This window comes from Telopea speciosissima, chromosome 2, assembly GCF_018873765.1.
Source record: "Telopea speciosissima isolate NSW1024214 ecotype Mountain lineage chromosome 2, Tspe_v1, whole genome shotgun sequence".
Classification (NCBI taxonomy): Eukaryota; Viridiplantae; Streptophyta; class Magnoliopsida; order Proteales; family Proteaceae; genus Telopea; species Telopea speciosissima.
Window position 1 is genome coordinate 74,971,584 of NC_057917.1, and position 10,975 is coordinate 74,982,558.

The 10,975-nt window shown below is 38.1% G+C and overlaps 1 protein-coding gene across 3 annotated transcripts; it reads right to left on the bottom strand.

Annotated features, from left to right (window-relative positions):
* Positions 1–1,577: 1,577 nt before the first annotated feature.
* LOC122652800 (protein trichome birefringence-like 13) lies at positions 1,578–9,626 on the bottom strand. 3 transcript variants are annotated; one of them, XM_043846658.1, is made up of 8 exons: positions 9,498–9,626; positions 8,502–8,968; positions 7,501–7,678; positions 5,876–6,016; positions 5,345–5,465; positions 4,824–4,958; positions 3,094–3,353; positions 1,578–1,757 (listed from the first exon to the last, which is right to left on the bottom strand). In XM_043846658.1, the coding sequence occupies exons 2-7, from the start codon at positions 8,935–8,937 to the stop codon at positions 3,096–3,098; spliced, it is 1,269 nt and encodes a 422-aa protein (XP_043702593.1). In that variant the 5' UTR covers positions 8,938–8,968; positions 9,498–9,626; the 3' UTR covers positions 1,578–1,757; positions 3,094–3,095. The 3 variants fall into 3 exon arrangements, with proteins under 3 accessions (XP_043702593.1, XP_043702591.1, XP_043702592.1); XM_043846656.1 differs by having other exon boundaries at positions 9,494–9,604; XM_043846657.1 differs by lacking the exon at positions 9,498–9,626 and having other exon boundaries at positions 8,502–9,112.
* Between the last annotated feature and the right edge of the window lie 1,349 nt (positions 9,627–10,975).

The window sequence follows — 10,975 nt, forward strand, 5'->3', positions numbered from 1 at the left end:
ATTTTAAAAGTAAAACAATTGAACCTCACACCATCCTGAAAAAGGCCACCCGAACAAAAATGGAGTTTTACAAGCAAGGGAATCTATTGAAACTAACGATCCACAAAGCAACCACAATCTTTTGCCCAAAGATTCTCATAAAATGAAGTCAACAAACCAAACCCCCTCCCAAAAAAAAATGGCAAGCTTAAGATATACTGTGATACTGCCCTGTTCACCATAAAAAATCAAGCTTCTGTTTGTGTTGTTATAGGAACTACAAAGGAGAAGTTTTAGCAGTCCGTTGTGTTCCTGGAATCCCATCCTCAGTTGCTACTCTCAAAGCTAAAGCTACAAGGGATGGGGCGATCTTGGCTACCATGATAATGTGGTTGCAGGGTAGCTCATTCTATACAAGCCACACGCATTTTTTTGATGAGTTATCTGAGAAGCAATCTTGCAGTCTTGAAGAAGTCTTTAAAGTCTCCAAGTCGTCTTATAACTGCAAGCAAGCCACTCAAACTAGCACTCTAAGGAAGGAATACGGCAACTCAAGGCCCCTTTCAAGGAGAATTACTCTTCCCAACTGAGACTGCGAAGCATGGAGTAATGAACTACAACCTATTACATCTTCAAGAATGGGAATACATCATTTGACAACACATTTTATATCAATACAATTTTCTCTACAAATTTGTCTCAAGTTTTGTATTAGTCTCCAAACATGGCTCATCGATGGATCCCTTGCCTTTCCAGCTGTTAGGAACTTTGAATTGCTGTATCAACAAAGTGACCTGGCTCAGCTTCTTATAATAGAAAAGAAAATTAAGATAAATCCCAGTTTGGATCTTGAGAACTGCCAAGATTCAGTTCAAATTTTGGGCTGAATCAGTTGTAAAATAAAAAACATATCTTTACATTTAATGCCGCTGATTGCAGGGGTTGAAATCTTCACCAAAAATGTGGATTTTTTTTTTTTGGGGGTGATTTTTTAGTTCACATGAAACATAAAAGAGACCTGCATTGATGAAATTTAAAATTGCCAGCTACAATAAGAGTTCAATCCTAATCTATCACTCATAAACCTTAAACACAAGAGTTTAAACTCCAATAATCAAAATTGAGGCTTTTTACCTACGAAATTTAACTTACTTACCCAATGGTCAGAAGTCATATAAGTTTAATCCACCCCGATGGCAGGAAATAGGAAAATGAAAAGAAATAGCTTACTCCATGGCAAGTACTTCATTCCAGTTTTATTAAAAAAAAATTGGTTAGATGATAACATGGTTAACACGTCAACAAAATGTCTGGTTGTTTTTTGGGGAATTAAAGGTGGGGTTTCCTACCAATTACAAAATTTTAGTCTTCTTTGTACAAATTTTAGTACAGGAACGGTAATGACATCACCTGTTAGCAATGAAGATGTAGTACAAGGCAAATATCCCACATCTCATTTCCATCAATAGCCTGAGTCTCCTGAGTCCAGATTTGTGTCATACCGCCACAAGTTACACAATAACTCACAAGTGCACATGCTTGCCTTGTGAGGTTTGCTCTTCAATTCTCCATTGTCTGGGCAGAATTTCAGCCATTACTCTGCCACCTTTGCTTGTAATCTGATGATCAATGAAAGATGCTGAAACCATCTTCTGGTATCCTCGTCTCCTACATATTGCACAGGCAGGCAGATGGTGCAGTTCAGAGGCACCAACAGACTAACAAAACCGCTACATGTATAAAGCATGACAGCATCAAACTCTTCCACCAATCAAAACCTGCTCAATAAAAAAATGAGATTGAAAGTAAGAGAGAGACAGCTTAACTGTGATTACTATGGTTCCAAATTTCATAACTGGGGCACCATGGCTAGTGATGGTAACAAAATGGGTCGACCTGGAGACTCTCCTTTCCCATCTTTTAGGGCACATTTAGATGGAGGGGTTTTATGGGGTGGGAAGTTGCAGTATGTAAAAATCTGACAACAATCCCACAATTTTCAAAAGATGCCCAGTTTGATTGGCTGAGGTGGAAAAGTGCAGTTTACAAGGTAATTCCTGTCGGTCTATTGTCCCACCCAACCCTCTTCAAATTCCCACCAAAACTGAGGATTTTTTAGGGAAGATGGAGGGAAAGTTAAAACAGTCAAATTAAAAATAAAAAATAAAAAACATTAACTGAGTGAAGGTCTCGGCTATCAACACCCACAGCTTGCCATGAATACTGTAACTGCTGGAATCTGATCTCTAATTTCTCCCGTCACTCTCTTTTTCCCTCAATCCTTTTTCGGTAATGACATCTCCCATTCTGTTTTGCTCTTCCACAATCTATGAAGAAGACATCACCATCTCTGATTTCTCTTCCATAAGCAAGGACAAAAATTGAGGGCAAGGGAGAGAGAAAACTGACCACTGCAATCTTGATCCTACCACAACAAGCACTATGTATGTGAGAGAGGAAGAAACAGAAACCCTCAAACTTGAAAGTGGTAGTCGTTGGCCAAAAATGCCTCCGATGACATATGTTATAATTTAAACAGAATGTATACTCGGAAATTCAATGAAAGAGGTAAGGACATTTTTGTCTGATAAAATTTTATCCCTTCCTTATGGTAAAGGCCAACCAAACAGGCCAAGGATTGGAAAATTGCCACTTTCTTCACCATACTTATACCCCAACAACATGTGGGGTCCACTCCCCCTGCTTTCCCACCCCAGCCTCTCACCAATCAAACAGGGCCTTAAGTTATCAGTTCACAGTTATGTACCTTTTCCCCAAAAAGGAGGGGGAGGGGAAGATATTAGTTTGCAGACAGATTGGAGTAGTAACCTGCCCCAAACCCAAACACTTGCCTTCCCTAACCATGGCCCAAAAATCAATTTCATTATCAGTCAAAGTCATATTAATATAGTGATTTTGCATATTATTTGTCAATTCCTTGTGAGAAATATTTTATATGACAATGTTATTATGCATCTGAACTTAAGTCAACACCCAAAAATGAACATAGAATTTTCCAATTTACACAAGTCCATTGTCATAATATTGACTTGCTTCACAGATTCAAAGGATGCTAGCTTTGCTACCAGAAAACAAGTATAAAAAATGGTGTACCTTTACGATGAAGAATGAGATAAATGTGCAACTAACAAGTCATTCCAAGAATCTGTAATTCCTGGCAAGCACCAATGCATACAATCATTGTGCTTCTTTCCACCAGCTGTTGATGGATGGGCATCTGCTCTGAACTCACTCATGCGGGTGATGTCCAAGATATGGAAACTGGACCCCTTGAGGGCTCGGAACAGGTGCTGGTTCACCAGGCGCACCTCCACATTTGTTCCATTTCTCTCCAGACAGAATAGTTGCTCAACCTGAAGCAGAGGTACCAACTGTCAGATTTTGGATTTTGATACAGTTGCTCCACCATATGGCCCAAAGATACAGGCTAAGCTAGCAGCATTTATATCATATAGAAAAAGAAGCATAGTTAACTGGATAATAGTATCATATATGTTCATCAAAATTAGGTCTAGCGGATGTGATCGGATCCGGATATTCCCTGGTCGAATACGGATACCTCTAAACGGATTCGGATGGATTCGGATACGGATTGGATTCGGATTTTCAACCATCTGTTTACATCTCTGTCTTGTGTAACCCGGACCGTCCTCCCCCTAGTGGATACAATTCATTCTCAATCCATGTCTCTTAGATCATGATTCTCTTTTCCTCATATTCTAGAACTAATCTTCAAAAACCCTCAAGATCATTATTTACTTAATTTTTTATTATTAAGTATTTGGTTTTTTTTTCGGACGGATTTTTATCGGAGTATTCGGATTTTTTTCCGGATATCTCTAAACCAATACGGATGTCCCTAAACGGATACGGATGCGGATCGGATTCGGATTTTCGGATATCCATTTACATCCCTGTCTACCAACGAGCAGCATGATTAAAAGGGGGTGGGGGTCCACCCACAATTACCAGAAAGAACTCTTGACTGCATATTCTACAATATAACAGCTTGAACAAGATGTAAGCAACGAGGAGAATGATTTAATCAACTTCCAATAACAAATTTATAGTTTATTGAGGCTGAATCTGCCATATGGCAGTTTGTCAGAGCTCAACCTTAGTGGACAAGTCATTCACATCATCATCCTCCACTCCCATCTGACTTGGCCAAGACTCAAAATAGTGCTCTTAAAATTGTATGAGAGCCCTTTCTTTTTGAAGAACTTGGGACTGTTGAAGAAACCAAGGGAAAGCTCTATGTGGCTGAGACACGGCTAAATTTGAAACGTTGCCAATCAAGCGATTGAAGAGAATTCGGATGTATTCAATGGTAGCAACTATTGCTGTTCCAAGAGAGAGAGAGAGAGAGAGCTCCACTAAACAGAAACCTGATTGCTTGCTCTAATAGAACTAGAAGAAGACATAATTGGAAAAGTATCATTTTTGAACTTCCAATAAAGGATCTTTCAAAAGAATAATAAGAAAGTGCAGGACACTCTCACATATCTAGGATATTTATACATGTAGACAATTACAGTGCTGAAAGCCATAAACCAGCTCAGTTACAACCCCAAACCGCCCCCCCTCCAAAAAAAAAGAGGACAGAACTGCCTCCTTTCCTTGTCAAATTAAGTTTTTTTTTTCATAATTGCAGATCTAAGGCCTGAATATGTACTGGCTCAACCATTCAAATGTTTCTGAAATGTAAGTAAAAGCTCTACTCAGGCATTATATAGGACTCCAAAATAGGTGAAGCTCCAAATGTTTACTAGATTTAACTAATTATGATGCTAAATCAATTACATTGCAATGGAATGAGTTACCTGATATGGTAATAAAGGCTGTACATGTTGACAAGAACCACCTTGATCCCAATCACCTCCCTCAAAATGTCTTGGGGATTGTGTGCGAAAGAATTTGATGACATGTGATGGCGTCCTTCTTTCCACAAATGATATCTGTTGGCAAAAGAGAAAAACAGGCACACACAAAAGTTGGAGGAGGAACCATACTTGATATCAATACTATTCTTAAACAATATACAAAACAAATTAAAAAGAAAAGATAAAAGCACAATTTTCTAATCATAGTTAACAAGGCGAAGGTGTCCAGGCACCCTTTGCTGTAAGGGCACTTTGTTGGTGTCACCTTGGTTTTTTTGTCTCTGCCTTAGATCGCCTTGTCACCGTGACAACTATGTCTCTAATGCTTTAGTAAAACAAAAGGAATTCCAGTCAATTAGCAATGCTGAAAGTGAGTGCAGTGTAAGCTCATTTTACATCATACAGTTACTGAGTTCTGATCATTTAACTTTTCAGAAACACTAAGTAGGTCAATGGCATACCATGTGTTTTAGAACCATATCTAGGCCATCTTCAGGACTTATGGGAGGTATCACAGGCAAACCCTTTTCAAAAAAGAGCATTGGTGATTTAATCGGGTCAAACTTTGATGGTGCCCACCACCTGGAAATAAGAATTAAAGCCAAAAACATAGTTACTATAAATTTATAATTCACAAACAGATATAAAATCTCATTCAGGAAAATTTAAAAAAAAAAAATCAAGATTTTTCCACCAGCAGCAGCAGAAGAAGAAGAAGAAAAAGAAGAATAAAGAGAAGATTTCATTCAAAAAAGAATCTAGAATGAATGTATGCCAATTATGTTCAAATATTTCACTCAATTCAACTTAATTGAGGACTATGCCAACTATTAGGGTCAGCTAAAGAATCCTGATCCACAACTCAACTCCACTCGATTTGTACCAAGCACTAAATTAAGCAACATATCAGCATTTCTAACCTCCCAAAAGAAGCATGCAGCTTTAAAATATATCAATGCATAGATTAAGTGACACTTAGAAGCAATTATTACCAGTGTCCTGTATTAAAGATAAGAATATCATGGAAAATTAGTGCCTCTGCCCATGAGCTTTCCGGAATATCAACATCCACTCTAAAGCCCTGCTTATATCCAAGGGACTCTAGCGCACCACCATTAGCACTTGCCACCCACCTGTTTGGATGATCAAAACATTATTATCTGTTAACAAAAACCAATATATGAAATAGAGCAAAAGTCAAATAAACTCATACCACACAGAACAGATAGGCAAAAGCATCACGAATACACAAACTGTAAATATTAAAACCAATGAATTGAAGCTCATATGTACAGTCTCATGAATGCAACAGTCAAGATTTTGGTTCCGACCCTGTGGCACCAAAATGGTCAAAATGGAACCAAAATATGGTCCATTTCGGTGAAAAAAATTAAAACACAGAAGACCCCTCAATTTGCATGCCATTTCATTTCAACAAATGTCGAAACCGAAATATTTTGTTGAACTATGCATGAATGCCTAAAAACCGAAAAATATGTCACAACTGCTCACAGTTTGCAATTTTCAGCCAGATGCACCACAGAATCATTTACAACACATACAAAATAGCTCTCAGTGACATAGAACAATGATGAGTGGCTAGGCCAACAAACATATGCAGAAGGATATAAAATTCACTAGGCTGACCATCATATGCATAAGGAAATAGGTTTATGTAGTCTGGAAACCCCATAAACTTCTTAAACTTCTTCTTGCCAAATCATCAATATGAAGAAAGAAATTCTAATACATAACACATTCTCCACACCTCATCCTATGGTTTAACTACAGTGTGTTTTAAGGTTTGTTATTCAATTGTTTATATGCTGGATTCTAGACAACTAGTTCAGAACCTGTCCTAAATATCATTCGAACCTACTTCCACTCCCTTAGAAATCCCATTTAACCACTTGTATACCAATTTGCAAGAGTCTATCCTTCCCTTGGAAAGTCAAAGCTTCTTAAAGAAAAATAAAAAGGGAATGAAAGAAAGAAGACCAAAGAAAAAGGCTACATATAAATTGAAAAAAATAATACTAGAGTCCGTTCAGTTGATTTTCTTCTCTGCCATATCCATATAATATCTTAAAATGGGGAGTTGAAATAAAAAGACTTGAATATGTTAAATATTTTTTACTATTTATAGTTATACATTCATAGTCAAATATTTGGAGATTGAGAAAGTTCAAAACCAAGACCTGGTCAGTAGAAAAATTCAGTACTTCTACATATTTAAGAAAATACAACTTCATAAAAAATAATAACCCAAAACAATTTATGTGAAACAAGTTGTACATATCATTGATACATCCAGTTCTCACAAAAGAATGAGTGAATAACTACCAGGAACAGCATATCTTTGATACAACAACAATCACCAAGGTTTTAAAAATTGAATCGGAAACGAAGAATCGGGCAATTCAACTCGGAACCAACTGATCCTAATCTCGGTTAATCCCAATTCTACAAGATCAAGTCCAACTCAGCTCAGCTGAGTCCAACCAAATCTGGCCGAATCAAAGCCAATTTGAATCGAAATCGATGGAGACTGGTCTCATACCAATCCAGAGATTGAAAACCTTGACAATCACTGAGTCATGTACCATAACAGATATACCTGCCATAGCGTGCCAATAGATTTGTTCGATGATAAGCAACAGTAAGGTTGTACTGGAGAAAGGTAAACCCACGATCTGCCCCAACAGGACGCCACTTTTTTACCTCATTTGACGCTCGTTTCAGAGTGCAAACCATAGAAGCAAACATGTTTCTATTTAACGAATCACCAACAAAGCCTGCACTGTTCAAGTGTCACAATGTCAAAAACTATGCCTTTTTTTTTGCGTGTGTGTGTGTGTGTGGGGGGGGGGGGGGGGAGAAGATGAAGAGAAACATGAACATTAGATGTAGAGAGCTTTAAGGAACTTGAAGGAAGATCAATATGATAAATAAGCCAAAATAAACATGCCTACCACCATATAGCTTCCTTTATTGACGTAATGCTTCCAATCACCAATTACCTTTTTCTCTTAAAAAAATTCCAATCACTAGAGGATGACAATCTGCATCTTAGTGTGGATTACTAGCAATGTGATCATAAGAATCTATGGTGGTAGTTAAGTAGGAATAAAATCAAAACAATGACTGGCTAAACTAATGGCATGAGCAAATTATTTTTAATACGACTCTACTATAAAGAGCGTCCTAGTGCACAACCCCTTACTGCAGGGTTTGGGAGGGGCAAATGTATGCAGCCCTACCCCCTGGTTCGCATGAGAGGTTGTTTTCAAGTTTTGAACCCGCAACCAACAGATTGCAATAACACAACTTAACCGTTGGACCAAGGCTCCCCCCTATGACTATACTAATTTATAGAGAGAGAATAAGCTCAATTTCGCACAAATAGAGAAAAGTACAATACTTCAATATTATAGGTGCACAAAATTACAGACAATTGAAGGTAAAACCAACATAAAATTTCATGTGTCATTTTATTTTTTTAAATATAATATTTACAGCAGTTCTAACAAGAAAGAGTAAATTCCAGAGTTTTCCTTTATTTAATAGAAATGCGCAAATAAAGGTTCAAAGAAAAAAAATGAAATGGGGAAAGCTTACCGATGTTGGTGTTCCTGAAGTGTTCAAGAAACTGAACCGGATCAAACTGGGGAAGATCACAACTTTTTGGCTGCCAATACCATTTGATGATATCTAGAGCATTGGATTTGTTGCTAGAAATGCAGTTCCAGCCTTTGAATATCTCTTTGCAAGTGTTGTCATACCGTGTATATCTCATAGTCGGCTCGTAGATCCACATCCCATCCGAGTAATCACATAAGTCAGTTTTCTCTTTCTGAGAAGAGTCCCTTTGCTTGAGTTCCAAGGCATTATTATCCTTCGAAGAGAAAGAAGAAACGGCGGTGGAACCTCGGAAAGCAGAGGAAAGGAGCAGAAGCGAGGCGAGGCATAAAACAGAGAGAAAGAGAAAGGACAAGTAGCAAGAGAAAGACAAATTGTTGCTCTTCTTCGTGTGGTGATGGTCTCTGCTCGCCATTAACAAATACCTCACCCAACTAATTTTGAGCCTGCACCACTCAAAAGGAAGAGTGATGGCTTCATGAGAAATTGCAAGGTTGAAGAAACATAAACAAACATGTTTGCTCAGGGTTTAGTTCTGAAGTTTGAATCTTAGTTGTAAATTTCTTTTCAGTGACCATTTTGATCAAATCCTAAAAATGAAAAATTCCGGAAGTTACATTCATCGAATGATGGCTTCAAACAAGGAAATTACATTTCTTTCCTGATCTCTTGACCCTTTCATCAAACAAGATTGTGCATCACATTCGGTTACTTCATCAACAAAAGAAAGCATAACACAGGCACACAGAATCACATTCATGGAATTCTATTTTGGAAATAAAATGTACAACTAAGATTTTTTTTTTTTTTTAAAAAAAAAAAAGAAGCAAAAATATTGGCCTCAATAAATAATGCATTTGAGGCGAGGGCGAGCTATAGTGAAATGGGAGGTCGAAACAATCAGTGAGAGACGGAGCTAACAAGCGAACAGTTTTTAGCAAATGAATCAAAGAAAAAGAGCGAAATCGCACATACCTGAGAACAATTATGGCTCCTGGAGATGAATCAGAGCTTGGCCTTCCTCTTCATAGACGAATCGATTAAGATTGCTTTTGAATTTGCTCTAGCTCTTATTAGAGCGAGCATCTCAAGATTCTCAACTCTGTCAGCCTGAACCCTTCTGTTCTCTTCAGACTTCAAGGTTCGGCTCAGGTTCTGGACCGGGGGAGGGAGTCTTGGGGTTTGCACCGTTCCAATCCAACCCAATTTTCCCTTCAGACCGGGCTAAGCACATCCACCGCCCAAAGTCCATAACTCATAAAATCATAAATAAGGTTGTACAGATCATGGTTCTAAGAATCAATATCCGATCGGCCCAATCAGGGATCGGCATTGGCTGAAGCCGATACCGATTCCTGACTGATCCTGAGTTGAAGATTGGTATCAGTCCTTGGATCGGATATTGATCAGGATCGGCTGATCTAATCAGCTGGGTCACGTCATTAAAACTTTCAGGCTGATACTAGGCCAATATGAATCGATATGGATCAATACAAGGCCAATCCAAATCGATACGAGGTCCGGTCCCAAAAGATGACATTTTCAAACCGTGTAAGTAATCCGGATCAGTATTGAAACGGTATCGAGACCAATATCATGCCCAATATCGATTCCTATAACCATGGTGTAGGGCACAACCCCACCAAAAATTCTCTTATATTAGAAGCTTTTTGTTCAGAGCAAAATCCTTCACTTCCGTCCTACAAAAGGGCAAGAACAACAAATGCAAACTGGCTTTTGCATGACTGGAATTGGAAGGCCATCCTACGTGGTCCATCTACGTTGGGACTGAAAACTGACAAGTAAGTGAAGCACCTTGGCCCCTGTAACTAGAAGGTTTGCCACCTGAAATTAGAAGGTCAAGTTTACAAGTATACTATTTCATATTTTTCAAATCAAGAAGATGGAGTGGCAAAATAAAGCTTTGGAAATCCATTAGTAACTAGAAGTTTTGGAAAAATATGAAATACTATACTTGTCCATTTTAATTATTTAATGGAAAACAATGTTACCTGATGTGGTTCTTGTGCCCAAACATAGGAGTGCACGAAATTTACCGTCTACCTTCCAATGAATTCTAACATCTCATCTATGTTGATGCTCCCCTACACGTGCTCTCATTGGACCACGCTGTTATAGAGACACGACCAAAGGGGCTACACGTTCAAACAACAAACTCTTGCCTTTATTTTATTATAATAAAAATAAGAGAAAATGCCACTTTGCATGGCCTTGTCAAAATAAATTCCCTAATAGTCCATAAAAAACTTAGAATGTGCCAAAATGACGTGGCAATTCTGATAGTTGGATAGCCAGTAGATGGTCTGGTTAGGTCACTTGTCAAATGTTAGACTCAAATTCAAACTTATACTCCTCTACGTATTGCCATGCATTTCCAATTTTCTATGTATGTCCATGAACGTCTACGGTTTTCTGACCATTATAATACACTC

What these genes read in the sequence shown, in the direction of transcription:
- LOC122652800 (XM_043846656.1), bottom strand. An exon ending in CTTCAGGAACACCAACATCG is followed by an intron (nt 7,679 to 8,501) that starts GTAAGCTTTCCC and finishes TGAACAGTGCAG; the next exon opens with GCTTTGTTGGTGATTCGTTA. An exon ending in CTATTGGCACGCTATGGCAG is followed by an intron (nt 6,017 to 7,500) that starts GTATATCTGTTA and finishes TCATCCAAACAG; the next exon opens with GTGGGTGGCAAGTGCTAATG.